This window comes from Mobula birostris, chromosome 1 (genome assembly GCF_030028105.1).
Source record: "Mobula birostris isolate sMobBir1 chromosome 1, sMobBir1.hap1, whole genome shotgun sequence".
In the NCBI taxonomy this organism is placed as follows: Eukaryota; Metazoa; Chordata; class Chondrichthyes; order Myliobatiformes; family Myliobatidae; genus Mobula; species Mobula birostris.
In genome coordinates, this window is record NC_092370.1 from 69,827,835 (window position 1) to 69,848,313 (window position 20,479).

The following is a 20,479-nucleotide window of genomic DNA, read 5'->3' on the forward strand; positions in this document are numbered from 1 at the left end:
CATGATCACCAGTGGTTCTTTTCTGAATCTGGTTATGACTCAAATCTGAGGTAGTAAGACCTGGTCCCCGTAAATGTTGAGTATTAAGTGATATTCCCTGAAAAGTTGCTCCACAGTCAAACACAACACAAATTTTCCTTTTTCCAGGGTGGTAAACACCACGATGGGGAATATACCAGACTTTCCCATCACTACGTTCCAGATCCTCTACTGGCACTCTTTCAGCATAATCTTTAGAAATGACATTCTTCATGGAAGATGTGTAGACTGTATGAAATGACATCCTTCTTATTTATACCTCTCAGATTTAGCAAGCACACTGTTCTGGAATTTCCCTGTCAATTTGGCATGTTAAGCTAATCTGGAAGTGGCCATCGACCAATTTTACAAAATTTGTAACCAGCTCCATGAACTTGTTACCTTCTCTGGAAAATCCAGTTTGCTCTTCTTGACTACATTCAGAGAAGTCTGCCTTGAATGGCAGCTGCCAAACTGATCCAAGTTCAAAACAGATCCTGTTAACTGTCAGCACAGTCTCTCCCATCACCATTGTCTCCTTTCAGTGGTCCTCTAACAGTCCAACCCACTATTGTGCTAATTGCATAAGGTCCATTATTGACAGTGTGAATCACTTGCAGCAGTTCCAATGCTTTAGCACATTCGCCCCTATCAGTGGCTCAATTTCTAAATCAAAGTCTGGCAAATGGACATGTTTCAGGTGAGACCATCCCCGGAATTCCCTCTGTCACAGAATGTTCCCTTTGTGTTGACAAAAATGTTGTGGTTACTTGAAAACAAATCAAAAATGCTGAGCGACTGAGTACTGGAGTTAACACTGTATGATGTGCTTCCAAGCAACTGAGCTCCAAGTCGGAAAAAGTACATTCGATCCTTTACTATGAAACCAGCAAAGACGAATGATCTTTAGTGAATAAAAAAAACTAACAAAACTAAATTAGCAATATAACAAAATAAAAGTAATTAGCATTAAAATTAGCATAATTAAGCATAAATGGCAAAATAAGCAGTCAACAGGAAATCTCATTCCTCATCTGCCTCCAACTAACAACTAAACGGAACCTACTAAGACAAAGTGTGAATATATAACTATATTCACTTGCTTTTCTACCATGCCGCAACGTGCCAAATTGCTCCTAATAAACACACAACACAAAATACCACACAGACAGAAAACAAGTACATGGCTCCTATATGCCCGATGATTGAACACAAGAAGTAGGAGCAGGTGTAGGCCTTCTGACCCATTAAGCCTGCTCCGCTATTCAATAGCCTGATCTGGCCATGGACTCATCTCCACCTACCTGCCTTTTCCCCGATAACCCTTAATTCCCCTACTATACAGAAATCTATCCAACCTTATCTTAAATATATTTACTGAGATAGCATCCACAGAGAATTCCACAGATTCACCACTCTCTGGAAAAAGTAGTTCCTCCTCATCTCCATGCTAAATCTACTCCCCCGAATCTTGGTGGCTATGTCCCCTAGCTCTCGTCTCACCTACCAGTGGAAACAACTTTCCAGCCTCTATCTTATCTATCCCTTCCATAATTTTATATTTCTATAAGATCTCCTCTCATTCTTCTGAATTCCAGCAAGTACAGTCCCAGGTGACTCAATCTCTCCTCATAGTCTAACCCCCTCATCTCTGGAATCAACTTGGTGAACCTCCTCTGCACCACCTCCAAAGCCAGCGTATCCTTCCTCATGTTAGAAGACCAGAACTTGAGGAAGGTTATGTTGAAATGTTCCCACAACCTATGGTCTCACTTTGAAGGACTCTTCCTCTAATATTTTTCTCAATATTTTTTGCTTATTTATTTTTTCCTTATTATTATTTCTTTCTTTTTATATTTACACAGTTTGAACACTGGTTGAATGCTTAAGTTGGTGCAGTCTTTCATTGATTATGTTATGGTTATTATTCTATTATGGATTTATTTGAGTATGGCCACAAGAAAATGAATCTCAGGGTTGTATATAGTAACGTATATATACTTTGATCATAAATTTACTTCAGACTTTACATCTGCTTGCTCCAGTCTACCATCTTCATCAACTACCCTTCTTCTTAAGGCAATTCCTATGCAATTGCAAGAGAAGCAACACGTGTCTTTTCACCTCTTCCCTTCATCCAGAGATCCAAGCAGTGTTCCCAGCTGAAGCAGTGATTCACTTGTACCTCCTCGATATCGCATGTATTTGTCTCTTGCACCATGGAGAAACAAAACCTAGACTGGTGATTACTTTACAGAGTGAACCTGTATTCAGCGAATAGGGACAACCTTGAGCTTTCTGTTGCTTGCCACTGCAATTTTCCATCGGTCAAGAAAGGCTCGAAGGATAAACCAGGAAATAAGAGACTGGTGTGCCTGACGTCAGTTGTGGATAAATTATTGGAAAGTATTCTAAGGGACAAAATATACAATTATTTGGATAAACAGGACCTGATTAGTGAAAGTCAACATGGTTTTGCGTGTAAAAGTGTATGCCTAACCAATCTTATACTTTTTCGGGAGTGTACCAGGAAGGTTGATGAAGAATAGGCAGTGGACATTGCCTGCATGGACTTTAGCAAGGCCTTTGACAAAGTCCTCCATGGGAGGTTGGTTTGGAAGGTTCAGTCACTTGGCATTCAGGATGAATGTAATAAATAGGATTCAACATTGGCTTAGCAGGAGAAGTCGGAGAGTGGCAGTAGATGCTTTCCTCTCTTACTGGAGGCCTGTGATGAGTGGTGTGCCACTGGGATTGGTGCTGGTTCTGCAGTTGTTTGGCGTACAGAATATATAAATGATTTAGCTGATAATGTGGTCAACTGGATTAGCACATATGCAGATGGTATGAAGAATGGGGGTATAGTGGACAGTAAGGAAGACTCAAGTTTGCAGCAGGATCTGGACCAGCTGCAGGATCTGGAACTTAATGAAGACAAATGTAAGGTGTTATACTTTGAGAGGACAAACTAGGGTAAGACTTACACAGTGAAGAGCAGGGCACTGAAGAGTATGATAGAACAAAAGGATCTAGGTATCTATAATTCCATGAAAGTGGCATCACCGGTAGACAGGGTTGTAAAGAGAGATTTTGGCACATTGTTCTTCATAAATCAAAATATTGACTACAGGAGTTGAGACATTATGTTGAAGTTGTATAAGACATTGGCAAGGTCAAAATTTAAGTATTGTTTGCTGTTCTGGTTACCTACCTACAGGAAAGGTATCAATAAGATTGTAAGAGTATAGAGAACATTTACAAGGATGTTCCCTGGTACTGGAGGACCTGAGTTATGGGGAAAGGTTGAATAGGTTAGTATTTTATTCCTGTAGTATAGGAGAATCAGGGGAGATTTGATAGGAGTATACAAAATTATGAGGGCTATGGATAGGGTAAATGTATGCAGTTTTGGGCACCATATCTAAGAAAGAATGTGCAGACATTGGAGATGGTCCAGATCAGGTTGATGAGAATAATCACAGGAATGAAAGTGTTAATATAGATTCAAGATTCAAGAGTCAAAAGATTCAAAAAACTTTATTGTCATTCTAACCATACATCAGCTCTGCAGGGCAGAATGAGACAGCGTTTCTCAGGGGCAGCACAATCATAACATAACAAACGCAACACTAAATAATAAACATAACAATAAATAGTAAAACACAACAGCCACATATCAGTTATAAGTGTCCAGTGCAAGTTAAAAGTGTCCAAAGCAGAGTCAGGTGGAGCATCTATTTAGCAGTCTGACTGCCTGTGGGAGGAAGCTGTTTAGTAGCCTTGTGGTCCTAGTCTCTATAGAACATAGAACATAGAACAGTACAGCACATTACAGGCCCTTTGGCCCACAATGTTGTGCCGACCCTCAAACCCTGCCTCCCATATAATCCCCCACCTTAAATTCCTCCATATACCTGTCTAGTAGTCTCTTAAACTTCACTAGTGTATCTGCCTCCACCAATGACCCAGGCAGTGCATTCCACGCACCAACCACTCTCTGAGTAAAAAACCTTCCTCTAATATTCCCCTTGAACTTCCCACCCCTTACCTTAAAGCCATGTCCTCTTGTATTGAGCAGTGGTGCCCTGGGGAAGAGGCGCAGGCTATCCACTCTGTCTATTCCACTTATGAGGAGCCTTTGGTTGCTTTTGGCCTGTTCTCACTGGAATTTAGAAGAATGAGAGTAGATCTCATTGAAACCTGCCAAATATTGAAAGATCTAGATACAGTGCACATGGAGGGGATGTTTCTAATTGCTGGAGAGGGAACAGGCTCAGAATAGAAAGACATCCCTTTAGAACAGAGATGAGGAGGAATTTCTTTAGCCAGAAGGTGGTGAATGTGGAATTCATTGCCAGTCACTGTGGTAGCCAAGTCATTTGGGTGTATCTAAAGCAGGTAAAGGTTCTTGATTAGTAAAGGCATCAACGTTTATGGGGGAGATGCCAAGAGAATTGGATTGAGAGGAAAAATAAGTCTGGTATGGTCATCTGGCAGAGCAGACTTGATGGGCCACATGGCCTAATTCTCCCCCTACATCTTGTGGTCTAAAATATGAGATCATTGTGAATAATTTTGCAAAAGTGTAATACCTGAATAGTAAATTTAGTAAGAATAGAAATACACAAAATTGTGGAGGTACTCAGGACCTGAGTGCCCTTTTGTTCACTGTGCAAGTCCTACCCTCAGGTCTCAGTCTGAAACGTTGGCTCTTTATTCCTCTCCATAGATACTGCCTGACCTGCTGAATTCCTCAAATATTTTTTGCACATTCCTCTAGATTTCCAATACAGTATCTGCAAAATCTCTTATGTATTAATTTAGTCTAAGTAACATCTTGCACAAATTTGTTTCTCACCAAAGTGTCAGCACTAAGTACTTGTGTAGTAATATATCATCTTCCCTACTTACTCCTATATCACCAAAAGATCAATGTTGTTTAATCCCCAAAACATTACTTATTCTCTGGTCATCAAAAATAAAAATCATCACCATCACAATCATCAAACACTTGTTCTACTTATTTGTTTAATCATTGTCAGCATATTCCCTAATGTCTCTGATCATCAGACCCATTCCAGTACAATGAAAGGCCTTCTGGCAGGATGAGCTGTCACCAGGCTATCAGGGCAATACATCCCCAGAGATGCATCTCCTGTCTTAGGAGGCCTGTAGAAACAACTGAGACAGCAATGTGGGCAGACCCCCAAGAGCCATGTGGCCTCAGAGGAAGTGTGGTATGAAGTAGGGGGAAAGGGATGTGACCACCAAACACAGGCTGCATTGAGCAATATGCAGCTGATTAAATACAGTAGTTTGAAATAAATTATTTTAGATGGTTGTCATCTGGAATTAGTCATGACAGAATTAAAATAGCCAGTCATTTTGATCTAGGCTACATTTGCCTCCACAATTTAGATAACCATGGCAAATCAATATTTTTGATGTAATCAGATGGAAAGGGGATTTATGCGATTTACTATTCATCTATTGGATAATTAGGTCTTTTAATTTAATGAAAACTCAAGGAATGTTCACTCGTCTTGAAATTAACCAGTGAGATATTAATGATCAAAAGCTTAATCTGTAATTATTTATTATTTCTCCAAAGAGAAATGAACAAAATCGAAGCAGAAGAGAGAAGTACTTCAAACAAATACATTAAGTTGTTATTTTACAATAGTAAACATTAGCAATAATAGTTGATGAATGCACAGCAGATAGGGATCTTGCCTCAGCTCTAGGGGCCTAGGGTCTGCACTACCTATGGGGAGTTTGCATTTTCTCCTTATGACCACATAGGTTTCCATGAGGTTTTCTCCATTCCAAAGTGTACTGGTAGATTAATTGGTACCAAAAAATACCCCTTGCTGTAAGTAATTAGCATATGAATCACAACATAATTGATTTGCATGTGAGAAAAAAAAAGTTGCAATGGTTCAAGAAATTAAGGAGAGGGTGTGGATTGATAGGATTGCTTTATTTCGAGCTGACATGGATCCTACTCCCCCCAGCTCATCACCTTGACCTCTACTACTCCAACTTTGTACAACTTCTCTTTATAGCTAATATTCTCCAATCAGGGCAACATTGTAATGAGCCTATTTAGCACTCTTTTGATGGTCTCTACATGCTTCCTGTAATATGGTGACCAGAACTGCAAATTGGCCTAACTAAAGTTTTATTCAATGGCAACATGACTTGCCAAGTTTTATACTCAGTACCCAAATGATCAAGATAAATATGTCATATGTCCCTTTTTGCACTCTTCCTACTTCTTTATCACTTCCAGGGAGCTGTAGACATGCACCTCAAGATCCTTTTGTACATCAGTTCTCCTAAGGGTTCTGTCAAGTACGAGATACTTCGATCTTGTATTTGACCTCCCAAAGTGCAACACCTCATACTTGTCCATCTGCTATTTCTCCACCATTCTTTCCAACTAATCTATACCCTGCCATATCCTTTGACAATCTTCCTCATATGACGGGGTCCTGAATTACCCCTATGAACTGTGCCCGTTTACCCCTATAAACTGTGCTTTTGGAAGAGAGAGAGGGAGAGAGAGGGTTATTTAAAACCGACACGTTGTTTTGAAAGAGAGAGAGAGAGAGACAAAGACTACCCACAGCTTGTTTATACTTCCCAAGGACATTGCCTGCTTGCATTTCTTACACAGAGAGAAGAAGGAGGAGTTATTTGAATGACAGCTGGTATCCAGTATGGTGAGATAAATAGGAGGTCAGATGATATAGATCTCAGACACATGTTTTGGACACGGAATGAGCTTTGTGTGCCCACAGGAAAAAGTGGGTTTTTGGAGGATCGATCAGTTGCTCTTGCAGTGAAAAGGAAAGGGGTTGACTGGTGGGGAGTCGTCCATGTGTCCACCCTTGCCTGGCTGATAGCTCCACCACAGAAAACCTGTCCCCTTTGTTGTGGTCACAGTCAGTGACTTTTAAAGGATTTTGGAGGACAACGAGAAGATCGATGCATCAGCCCAACTGAAGACTCAGATCTCTCCCTCTCTCTCTCTCTCCATCACTACTTAGCTCAACACCACGAACTGAACTGAACTGAACTTTACACATCATCGTAAGACTGTATCTTTTTACCCCTAGACTTGAAGAAGCTTGATTTTTCACATATATTTCCACACTTACTGATTTACTTACTTATATATAATCATTGCTAACCTGTTTGATTTATCTACATTTATATTACTGTATTGCGTAGTCACTAATAAACGGTATTAGTTAATAGCAATACTGGACTCCAAACTGTTTTCTATTTCTGCTGGTTCTTTATGCCCGTCATGGGGTACGTGACACTCACTTTTTTCAACTCCACGAATTTTTGTATTGACTGTAAACTTACTAATTAACCCACCACATGTTTGGCTAAATCATTTACACATCACAAACAACAGAGGCCTCAGAGCTCCCATCAGAATAATACTCCTCCATCACCATCCTCTGTCTTCTATGGCCAATTTTGATCCCAGTCCACCAAGTCTCCATGAATCCTATGTGCCTTAAAAGGATTTCTATTAGATTCTGGAATGGTTCTAGAGGACTGGAAAATTGAATATGTTACTCCACTCCTTAAGAAGGGAGGGAAAAGACTAGTCCATGCCAAGACTTTCTAGACAATCTCCCTGGGTGAAGCCAAGTTGCCAACCCCACTCCTGGACTCCATCACGCTGTTTGAAAACGAATTCACCAGAATCCTGGCGGACTTTCCATCGGTTCTGGCACCGCAGTTCACGGCAGCCATGCCCAGACATGGAGTATAGCACCACATTCCAACCCAGGGACCACCCCTCCACGCCCGCGCACGAAGGCTCCCCCCAGACAATCTCCGACTGTCAAAGGAGGAGTTCAAGAGGATAGAGGAATTGGGGATCGTACGGCGGTCCGACAGCCCATGGGCCTCCCCCCTGCACATGGTGCCCAAAGCAGCCAGGGGCTAGAGACCATGTGGCGACTACCGCAGACTGAACGAGGCTACAACTCTAGACTGCTACCCCGTGCCGCACATACAGGACTTTGCAGCAAACCTGCACGGGCAAGCGTCTTTTCCAAAGTAGACCTCATCCGGGGATACCATCAAATCCCGGTACACCCTGAAGACATCTCCAAAACAGCACTCATCACCCTGTTCAGCCTGTTTGAATTCCTCCGAATGCCGTTCGGCCTGAAGAATGCCGCACAGACATTCCAGCGGCTAATGGACGCGGTGGGACGCGACCTGGACTTTGCATTCATCTATTTGGATGACATCGTCATAACCAACAGTAGTCATCAGGAGCATCTGTCCCACCTCCGCCAGCTCTACTCTCGCCTGAGTGATTTCGGCCTCACCATCAACCCGGCCAAATGCCAGTTTGGACTCGACACCATTGACTTCCTGGGCCATAGGATTACCAAAGACGGGGCAACATCTCTGCCTGCCAAGGTAGACGCGATCTGCCTGGCCCAACACAGTCAAAGGCCTGCAGGAGTTCGTTGGTATGGTGAACTTCTACCACCGCTTCCTCTCCTCAGCAGCCTGTATCATGCGCCCTTTGTTCACCCTGATGTCGGGTAAAGGCAAGGACATTACTTGGGACGAAGAGGACGTGGTCACTTTCGTTAAAGCCAAAGAAGCCTTGGCAGACACCACGATGCTGGTGCACCCCAGAACGGATGTTCCAACCGCCCTCACAGTGGACACATCCAACACAGCAGTCAGTGGGGTACTGGAGCAACTCATCAAGGGGCAGTGGCAACCCCTGGCATTCTTCAGCAGGCACCTACGACCACCCGAACTCAAGCACAGTGCCTTCATCCAGGAGCTGTTGGCACTATATCTGGCAATCCAGCATTTCAGGTACTTCTTAGAAGGCAGGCTGTTCACCGTGTTCACGGACCACAAACCGTTGACCTTCGTGTTCGCGAAGGTGTCTGATCCCTGGTCGGCCCACCAGCAGCGACATCTGTCCTACATCTCCGAGTACACGACGGACATCCAGCATGTCTCGGGAAAGGACAACATCGTGGCGGACCCTCCTGTATGACGTGGCTACCGGCCAACTTCCCCATCTGTCCCGGCAGCCTGGCGGCGGCGAGTGTTCACTTCCATACACGGCTTGGCACACCCATCTATCAGGACAACAATCCGGTTGGTCTGCAGCAAGTTCATATAGCACATACTTCGCAAACAGGTCAGCGAATGGGGTGTGGTGGGAAAAAGTGTTGGAAAAGATTCTTAGAGATAGGATCTCTGGGCATTTAGAGAATCATGGTCCGATCAGGGACAGTCAGCTTGGCTTTGTGAAGGGCAGATCATGTCTAACAAGCCTGATAGAGTTCTTTGAGGAGGTGACCAGGCATACAGATGAGGGTAGTGCAGTGGGTGTGATCTATATGGATTTTTGTAAGGCATTTGACAAGGTTCCACACAGTAGGCTTATTCAGAAAGTCAGAAGGCATGGGATCCAGGGAAGTTTGGCCAGGTGGATTCAGAATTGGCTTGTCTGCAGAAGGCAGAGAGTCATAGTGGAGGGAGTACATTGAGATTGGAGGATTGTGACTAGTGGTGTCCCACAAGGATCTGTGCTGGGACCTCTACTTTTCGTGATTTTTATTAACGACCTGGATGTTGGGGTAGAAGGGTGGGTTGTCAAGTTTGCAGATGACACAAAGGTTGGTGGTGTTGTAGATAGTGTAGAGGATTGCCGAAGATTGCAGAGAGACATTGATAGGATGCAGAAGTAGGCTGAGAAATGGCAGGTGGAGTTCAACCCGGAATAGTGTGAGGTGGTACACTTTGGAAGGACAAACTCCAAGGCAGAGTACAAAGTAAATGGCAGGATACTTGGTAGTGTGGAAGAGCAGAGGGATCTGGGGGTACATGTCTACAGATCCCTGAAAGTTGCCTCACAGGTGGATAGGGTAGTTAAGAAAGCTTATGGGGTGTTAACTTTCATAAATCGAGGGATAGAGTTTAAGAATCGCGATGTAATGATGCAGCTCCATAAAACTCTGGTTCCGCCACACTTGGAGTACTGTGTCCAGTTCTGGTCACCTCACTATAGGAAGGATGTGGAAGCATTGGAAAGGGTACAGAGGAGATTTACCAGGATGCTGCCTGGTTTAGAGAGTATGCATTATGATCAGAGATTAAGGGAGCTAGGGCTTTACTCTTTGGAGAGAAGGAGGATGAGAGGAGACATGATAGAGGTGTACAAGATAATAATAGATCGAGTGGATAGCCAGCTCCTCTTCCCCAGGGCACCACTGCTCAAGACAAGAGGACATGGCTTTAAGGTGAGGGGTGGGAAGTTCAAGGGGGATATTAGAGGAAGGTTTTTCATTCAGAGAGTGGTTGGTGCGTGGAATGCACTGCCTGAGTCGGTGGTGGAGGCAGATGCACTAGTGAAGTTTAAGAGACTATTAGACAGGTATATGGAGGAATTTAAGGTGGGGGCTTATATGGGAGGCAGGGTTTAAGGGTCGGCACAACATTGTGGGCCGAAGGGCCTGTATTGTGCTGTACTATTCTATGTTCTATGTTCTATGTTCTATGAATGGGCCAAAACATGTACTCAGTGCCAAACAGCCAAGGTGCAGCGGCACACCAAAGCCCCGCCACAGCAGTTCGAGCCCACCCGCCGGAGGTTCGACCAGATTCATGTGGATATCATGGGGCCCCTGCCAGTGTCCCTAGGAGCGCGATACCTCCTAACTATGGTAGACCGGTTCACGAGATGGCCAGAGGCGATCCCGCTCACCGACACCAGAGCCGATTCCTGCGCCTGAGCGCTGATTGCAACCTGGGTAGCACGCTTCAGGATATCGGCCCACATTACCTCCGACAGAAGTGCCTAGTTCACTGTCAGCCTGTGGTCGGCTGCGGCCAGCCTGTTGGGTACACAGCTACACCACACAACAGCCTACCACCCATAGTCGAACGGACTTGTGGAACTCTTCCACCATCACTTGAAGTCGGCTCTCATGGCCCGCCTGAAAGGGCCTAACTGGGTGGACGAGCTTCCCTGGGTCCTGCTTGGAATCCGCACGGCGCCCAAGGAAGATCTGCACACTTCGTTGGCAGAGCTGGTGCACGGCGCACCCCTGGTCGTCCCAGGAGAGTTCATACCAGCCCCAATGGGGCAAGAGGAAGAACCCACAGCAGTCCTGGACAGACTACGAGAAAGGCTCAGCAACCTGGCCCACGTACCAACTTCACAGCACGGACAGATCCCAACCTGCATACCCAAAGACCTGCAGAACTGTAAGTTTGTATTTGTATGAAGGGGCGCACACCGGGCACCGCTACAGCGGCCATACAAGGAGCCATTCAAGGTGATCAGGAACAAGGGGTCCACATACGTTCTGGACATTGGGGGGAAAGGAGGTTTTCACGGTGGACCGACTCAAACCAGCCCATGTGGACTTGGCGCAGCCGGTCAAGGTTCAGGCACTGCAGTGCAGAGGCACACCGCCCAAACAGAGACTGATCCAGACTGTGGACATTGGAGGGTGTATCGTCGGTTCTGGGAGGAGGGGAGGGTTATGTGGCGACCCACTTTCTACGCAGGCGAACCGGCTCACAAAATGGCGCACGCGTCGACAGAGAGGCAGCTCCAAAAAGGCGCTGGGCCTTATTCTTCACCAGCAAGGGGAGAAAGCCCGCACGCGGGAAGACACTTTTGTAATGCACCTCTGACGTCATTTCTGCCCGGAGAGGGCGGGAACAGAACTGCGTAAAAGCCAGTGCCGCGAAGTTGGAATAAGCTAGTCTCGAGTGCAACCTAGAGACTGCGTGTCGTTATTTCTAGCTCTGTGTGTAGCACATTGCCACACTAGCATGATTAGAAGATTAGCTGACTGGCAGGTGTCAAAGAGTGGGAATAAAGAGGGCCGTTGGCGACCAGAGGTGTTCCACAGGGGTCAGGGTCAGTGTTGGGACTGCTTCTTTCCACATTATACGTCAGTGATTTGGATGACGGAATTGATGGCTTTGTTGCCAAGTTTGAAGAATATTACAAAGATAGGTGCAGGAGCAGGTAGTGTTCAGGAAGCAGGGAGTCTTCAGGACTTGGGCAGATTAGGAAAATGGGCAATGAAGTGGCAGATGGAATACAGTGTAAGGAAGTGCATGGTCATGCACTTTGATAAAAGAAATAAAAACATAGACTACTTTCTAAATGGGGAGAAAACTCAGAAATATGAAGTGCAAAGGGATTTGGGAGCCCTCCTGCATAAGGTTAACTTACAGGTTGAGTCAGTGGAAAGGAAAACAAATGCGATGTTAGCATTCATTTTGAGAGGAGTAAATATAACAGAATGGATGTGATGCCGAAGTTTTGTAAGGCATTAGTCAGACCGCACTTTTGGACCCCCTATCTAAGAAAGGATATGCTGGCATTAGAATCCTGAGGAAGAGCACTTGCAGTTTCCTCTGGGCTACTGCAGAATGCACTTGGACAGATAAATTATGACATCGTTCAGAGCTGTGGAATGCCAAAAACTGCACAGTATTCATTAATTATTGTTAGAACCCACAGGGTCTGACAAGTGCAGCAAAAATGAGACGGTCAGCAAAAATGCAACTGTGTTTTTATAAATGTCCACAATGTAAAGCCATATCTCTACTCCTCCAGTTTGAAATGGATCAATGCTCGACACTAGAAATGGAAGGATTTGTAGATCTACATTTTGAAAGTTAGCTTTGTCCCTTACAATTCCTGACTGCATATTGTACATACAGGTACTTGTGTATGTACAACACACTGACTTTTAACTTTTGAGATACGCAGTCTATTTAGCTGCTGAGAGATATTACAAAAAGAGCTTCGTAACATACAGATGTAGGTTTTAATAATATGCCCTTAACAATAGAAGCTTTACAATTATTGATAAGCTGTTTTAAAAGCTTTATAGTAGCTTGCCATTTTCATGGTAGTGAGCTTCTTGGCATATTTTAAAAGTCTCCTTTAAGGCCAGATCAGGCAATACCTGCAGAGGGAGAAGCAGAATTAATGTTTGAGATCATTGACTTACATCAGTAATAAGCAAGGTTAGAAAGCAAACATATTTTAAGGTGCTGAGTACTGGGAGGCATGGGGGAACAAAGGGAATGTTTATAATGGGGAAATCGAGAGAGACTGCCTTGGAAATTGCTGACAGCTGAGAGAAGGTGGAGAAGGCTCTTTTATAGCAGCTGATTTGTCTGAATGAGATGTATGTAGGAGAGAATGAGGACAGAAAAAAGATACACTAAGTGATGAACTGCGACTTACAGAACACAGAACCTGCTGGAAATCTGAAATAAAAGAATCAGAATCAAGTTTAATATCTGAGCAACACACATCAAAGTTGCTGGTGAACGCAGCAGGCCAGGCAGCATCTGTAGGAAGAGGTGCAGTCGACGTTTCAGGCCGAGTCCCTTTGTCAGGACTAACTGAAGGAAGAGTTAGTAAAAGATTTGAAAGTGGGAGGGGGAGGGGGAGATCCAAAATGATAGGAGAAGACAGGAGGGGGAGGGATGGAGCCAAGAGCTGGACAGTTGATTGGCAAAAGGGATATGAGAGGATCATGGGACAGGAGGCCCAGGGAGAAAGAAAAGGGGGAGGGGGGAAAAACCCAGAGGATGGGCAAGGGGTATAGTGAGAGGGACAGAGGGAGAAAAAGGAGAGAGAGAAAAAGAATGTGTGTATATAAATAAATAACGGATGGGGTACGAGGGGGAGGTGGGGTATTAGCGGAAGTTTGAGAACCGGGTTTATATCACCCGGTTTACATGGTGAAATTTGATAACTTAGCAGTAGCATTACAATGCAATACACGATAATAGAGAGAGCAAAGAACGCTATGAATTACAGTCACTGTGTGTGTGTGTGTGTGTGTGTGTGTGTGTGTGTGTGTGTTAAATAAGTAGTGCAAAAAACAGGAAATAATAAAGAAAGTAGTGAGGTAGTGTTCATGGGTTGAACGTCCATTCAGAAATTAAATGGCAGAGGGGAAGAGTAGTGGCATCCGTTAGTCTCGCGAGACCATGGATCTGCGCCTGGAAAGTCTTGCTTCAGTCTGGGTTAGGGCAGCGTCTGTTGTGGCTGTAGAGTCCCACATGGGAGTGACAGTCTCGGCTGCAGCGACTGCACTTGAAGGCGCCAGAGGGGAAGAAACTGTTGCTAAATCATTGAGTGTGTGCCTTCAGGCTTCTGTACCTCCTTCAATCATTGAGTGTGTGCCTTCAGGCTTCTGTACCTCCTTCCTGAGGGTAGCATTGAAAAGAGGGCGTGTCCTGGGTGATGAAGGTCCTTAATGATGGGCTACCTTTGTGAGGCACCGCTTCTTGAAGGTGACCTGGATACTTTGGAGGCTATGGAGAATCCTGGAATCGCATATGTGTTGACAGAGAAAGACTAAGTTAACTTTGCAGACTGAGGACATTTCAACAGAACTGGCTATTTTGAAAGAAACTGGAAGGCTGGTTATCTAGAGAGTGCACTTTGACCTCTCTATCTTTCGTGACTTGCACTTTTCGAACATGAACGCTTAACAGCAATTAGTATCAACATCAAATTCAACAATTTCTGATAACCACTTAATCCAGATCTGCCAAATTAGTACAGAATGAGAGATTTTAAATTTAATCACAAACAAGAGAAAATCTGCAGCTGCTGGAAATCCAAACAACACACACAAAGTGCTGGAGGAACTTAGCAGGCCAGGTGGGATCTATGGAAAAGGGTATAGTCGACGTCTCGGCCAGAAACATTGGCTGTACTCTTTTCCGTAGATGCTACCTGACCTGCTGAGTTCCTCCAGCATTTTGTTTGTGTTAATTTTAAATGTAAATTGCCTCCATTGCAAGTTGAGTTCTACAATTGCTTTCATGTGCCTGCCCAACATTTCGTCCTATTTCTGTTTACACTTCCTGTTGTCCTACATAAATTTCCTGTGATGTTTATCTTGAAATGCTGTTGAAATATGTTACTTGTTTTGTTTTTTATATGATTTATGCTTATTTGTGAAATACTAACACACCCATGTTTAAATAACAAATCAATGTTGATTTACTTGAAGAATCTATTTAAGTCTACCAAGTAAAAAATACTAACCCAATTCTAAATAGAAAACAAATAGTAAACTTTGTCTTTTTGACCATCAGAATTTTGGTAGGTGATTTGTCATAGGCAGAGGAAAATGACAAAGTACCAACAAATTGTAGGGATGAGAACGTTGGCAGTGTGATCATTAAGTTTTCAGACAATATCAAACTTGGTGGTGTGAAAGAGGAAGTTTAAGGTTACAACAGAATCTAGAACAACTGGAAAAGTTGGCAATAGAATAGCATGTGGAATTTAATTCAGGTTAATCCAAAGTGATACATTTTTGGAAGTTAAACCAGGGTAGGATCTACACAGTAATTGATAGCCCTGTGTGGTAAAACAGAGGGAAGAGGTTATATAGTTTCCTGAAAGTGGAACACAGATAGACAAAGTGATGAAGATGGCATATGGCACACTTGCCTTCATTGGAGAGTTTCTGAGTCACTGAGAACAAGAGTTCTGTTGTAACTAAAGGGTGGTGTTCAGTTCTGGTCACCATAGTATAGGAAGGTTGTGATTAAAATAGAAAGGGTGCAGAAGAGATTCACAAGGATGTTGGTGGACTGAGAGTCTGAATTATAAGGAGACAATGGCTAGGCAGGAATTGCTTTCCCTAGAGTAAAGGAGGCTAAGGGGTAATTTTATAGAGGTTTATAAAATCAAGAGGGTCATACATGTTGGATGGTTGTACCAGATGTCGTAGGTTTAAAGTGAGAGGGAAAATATTTTTTCACATGGAACTGGCAGAGCAAGCAGTAGAAGCAGTTACCATTACAGTGTTTAAAAGACATTTGAGCAGGTACATAGAGAGGATAGGTGTAGCAGGATATGGAGCAAATGTAGGCAAATAAGATTAGCTCAGGAAAATATCAATGTCAGCTTGGAAGAGATGGGACAAAGGGCCTATTTTCACGCTGCATGATAATTTGCCTCCAACTATGAGAGACCAAACATCTAAACCTCCGAAAAATCCATTTCCTCCCATACTTTAACTTTAAATGCATTAACAGTTCAATGGCATGTATTTCAATCTGCAACTGACATCTTAAATTCAGTTATTATTTCTCAGTGGACGGTTTCAATATAGCGTTTATTTTTGTGCAGGAATATCAGAATTCGAGTAATTTGGAACAGTTTGTGACTCGTCTTCTGCTGAAAGAAACCATAAATCAGTTTCAGTCTTTGCAGAATTCCTTGGAATGTGCCATGGAAACAACAGAGGAGCAAACTCGCCAGGAAAGGTGAGCCTAAAATTAGCGTTGCCATTTTGTTTTACTACTGCAGTTTATCTCTATATTCTGTATCCATGTAGTATATTTCCATAAAAATGCAGGCACAATATTCACACACCATTCAATATTCTTCCATTTTCTCAATGGTTCTGTTTTAATGGTCTTAAACATAGAACATAGAATAGTACAGCACAGTACAGGCCCTTCGGCCCACAATGTTGTGCTGACCCTCAAACCTTGCCTCCCACATAAGCCCCCATCTTAAGTTCCTCCATATACCTGTCTAGTAGTCTCTTAAACTTCGCTAGTGTATCTGCCTCCACCACTGACTCAGGCAGTGCATTCCACGCACCAACCACTCTCTGAGTAAAAAAAACTTCCTCTAATATCCCCCTTGAACTTCCCACCCCTTACCTTAAAACATACATTTTACATCAGAAAAAAAATTAGAAGTTGTCTATAAAGACCAATATCTTTCAAAATCGTTCTGTGGTCGTGACAGAGAATCCAGGATGGTTTGTTGCCTCCTGGGTGCCAGGGTCAAGAATGTCTCTGATCGATTGCATGACATTCTGAAGTGGGAGGGTGATCAGCCAGATGTCGTGGTACACATCGGTACCAATGACATAGCAAGGAAGAGTGAGGAGGTCCTGAAGAGTGAGTATAGAGAGCTTGGTAGGAAGTTGAAATGCAGGACCTCGAGGTTGGCAATCTCAGGATTGCTATCTGTGCTACGTACCAGTGAGGGTAAGAATAGGATGCTCTGGAGGATGAACAAGTGGCTGAGGAACTGGTGTAGGGGGCAGGGTTTCAGATTTCAGGATCATTGGGACCTCTTCTGGGGCAGTTGGGACCTGTACAAGAAAGACGGGTTACACTTGAACTACAAGAGGACCAGTATCCTTTCAGAGAGGTTTGTTAGTGCTATTGGGGAGGCTTTAAACTAGGTTTGCAGGTTAAAGATTTTCCAGAAAGATCAGAGTGCCAGAGCTGACAGTGTGGCTGGGGTGAAAATAAATTAAGTTAGAAGTTCAAGCAAAGCCGCTAATAGAAAGGTTGTGAGTGGTGGTAAAAATCTTCTGAGGTGTATATATATTTCAATGCTAGGAGTATTGTGGGGAAGGCGGATGAGTTGAGGGCGTGGATTGACACGTGGAATTATGACATTATAGCAAATAGTGAAACTTGGCTACAGGAGGGGCAGGACTGGCAGCTTAATATTCCAGGGTTCCAATGTTTCAGATGTGATAGAGGCAGAGGAATGAAAGGTGGGGGTGGGGAGGGTGGTATCATTGCTTGTCAGGGAAATTGTTACAGCAGTGCTCAGGCAGGACAGATTAGAGGGCTTGTCTACTGAGTCCTTATGGGTGGAGCTGAGAAACATTCTAGAAAGCCTCACATTTAGATTTTGCTGCAATCTTCCTATTTAGCATTCTGATGCTGCAGAAATCTGGTGCAATATGAGATCGGTGAGCATGCCAGAATAGGAAACAAATCTGCGCCAGTCAAACAAAATTATACGCAGTACCACTGGCGCCCATCCATGATTCAGTTAAAGTGATATGCTTAAAAATAAAAGCTTTCAACACAGGAAGTATTAGGTTAGTAGGAATGAAGCAGAAGAGCTTGCCTGCAAGGAAATTTCAGAGTATACAAGAACTATATCTGTAATGGAGAACTATCGCTTCTTGTAAGAAGTATTCAAGACATGTGGCACATGTGCTAGCGGTCTCTCAACAGCAACGTCACTCCTACATCGCACACTGGTTATATCACTGCTTCACACCTGTGCCTAAATATATATTACAGTTTTCTGAAGTGCACTAACAAAGTTGCCAAGCCAACAATTTTATAACTCCTCTATAATATGTTCCCTTTCTGATCTTTCTGGAAAATCTTAATGAATTTAGATGGGCAATTAGCATTGAGATTAAACCTCAAAGGCAGCAAGTGAAAGATGTTTTGATTGCAGGACCACAATGTAAAACTTAATTTTATAAACGGCCCTACATTATTTGGGTTTGTCCTGATTTGCTCTGTAACTTTGTAAATTGCAAAATCCCACGCAACCTTCTGAAGCTGTTGATGTACATAATTTACCTGGGATGTTAGTACCTCCCAACCATAATATGACACTATGCCTAACAAGCAAATCTTCATATGTAGAAGAGTGAAAATTATTTACTTGTTTATTTATTGAGATACAGCGTGGAACGGGCCCTTCTGGCCCTTCGAGCCGTACTGACCAGCAATTGCCTGATTTAACCCTATCCTAATCATGGGACAATTTACAATGACCAATTAATCTATATCTTTGGAATGTGGGAGGAAACCGGAGCACCTCAAGGATACCCACGCAGTCACGGAGAACGTACAAACTCCTTACAGGCAGCAGCAGCTAATGAACCGGGTCCCCTGTACTGTAAAGTGTTGTGCTGACCACTCGTACCCTGCCGCCCTCTGTACATATGAAACCGGTCATGAGTTCCCAAGCTCTTACTTATACGTTGATCTCAGCTTCATTGAACATGACACAGCATAGAAATCTGCAGCACATTACAGGCCCTTTGGCCCACAATGTTGTGCCGACCATGTAACCTGCTCTAGAAACTGCCTAGAATTTCCCTACTGCTTAGTCTATTTTCTTAAGTTCCATGTACCTATCTAAGAGTCTCTTAAAAGACCCTATTGTATCCGCTTCCACCACCATCGCTGGCAGTGCATTCCACGCACCCACTACTCGGTGTGGAAAAACTTACTTCTGACATCCCCCTTATACCTACTTCCAAGCACATTAAAACTCTGCTCCCTCGTGTTAGCTATTTCAGCCATGGAGAAAAAACCTCTGGCTATCCACACGATCAATGCCTCTCATCATCTTACACACCTCTATCAACTCACCGCTCATCCAAGGAGAAAATCCCAAGTTCACTCAACCTAAGGCATGCTTTCCAATCCAGGCAACATCCTTGTAAATCTCCTCTGCACCCTCTCTACAGTATCCACATCCCTCCTGTAATGAGATTACCAGAACACTTATGATTGAACTGATGACTTGTGTTTAAACTGATGACTTATTTCAGTCTGAGAGAGCACCAAAATTAGAAAACTTATCACCAAAGTTGAAATGAAGAGACATAACCTGTCATAGTAAGTGACTACTGTTAATCCCAGAATACTCACTATAAAGGATAGGTCTGAATAAGATTGGAACGTTGTTTGTTTACAAATTAAAAGCAGTTTTAAAATGTCTTCGGTACAACAGAATAAAATTACAGTTCTCCCCTTTGCCAAGTCATTGGAACAGAAAATGCTAGAAGCATTCCACAGCTCAGGCAGCACTTTTGGAGAGGGAAGATAATCTGACCTATCATCAGATTATCTGCCTTTATAATATGAACACTCTAGATTATATTTTGTGATCTTGTTAGCTGAAGAAACTGAAAGAGATCTTTTTTCAACAAAAATCCATTTGTAACGTCAAAGAAACTATATAATTAACTGATGCTTTAGACTCATAGAGTCAGAACGCCTGTGTTTATTGCTTGGAAGTGGAAGTGTGAGTAATTGTGCCCACTGTGCATTTCTTTTTTTATTGTGATTTTATGTGGAAAAAAAATTCTTTTCGAGGAGAGGCATAGACTGTAGGTAAGTTTTATTTTTGTAATTTATTCTTTCTCTCTTACTGCATATTTAAGGCAGTGGAGTTGCCAGGCAGGATAGTGGAATGCTCCTCTTGCAGGATGTGGGAAGGTAGGGAGACCTCCAGTGTCGCTAACAACTACACCTGCAAGAACTGTATCCAGCTGTCACTTCAAACACTCCGTGTAAAGAAGTTGTAGCTGGAAATGGGTGAGCTGCGGATCATTTGGGAGGCTGAGGGATTGATCAATAGAATGTATAGAGAGGTGGGTACACCCATGCTGTTGGACACCGGTAACGGGATGTCCATCTGGAGGGGAAAAGGGGATAGGCAGCCAGTGCTGTTCTCCTCAACAACAAGTATACTGCTTTGGATACTGTTGGGGGTGGCGGCGATCGGGGAAGTAATGGCCTAGCAGAGGAAAGCCACAGTGGTCAGGTCTCTGGCACTGAGTCTGGTTCTATGGCTCAGAAAAGGATGGAG

General features: G+C 43.5%; 1 protein-coding gene across 1 annotated transcript in view; it reads left to right on the forward strand.

Moving 5' to 3' along the window:
- necab1 (N-terminal EF-hand calcium binding protein 1) overlaps positions 1 to 20,479 on the forward strand; it is a 129,844-nt gene that overhangs the window by 65,570 nt on the left and 43,795 nt on the right. Inside the window, exon 6 of the mRNA XM_072262329.1 lies at positions 16,226 to 16,362. Coding sequence (XP_072118430.1) covers positions 16,226 to 16,362 — 137 coding nt within the window. The remainder of the gene's footprint in view (positions 1 to 16,225; positions 16,363 to 20,479) is intronic.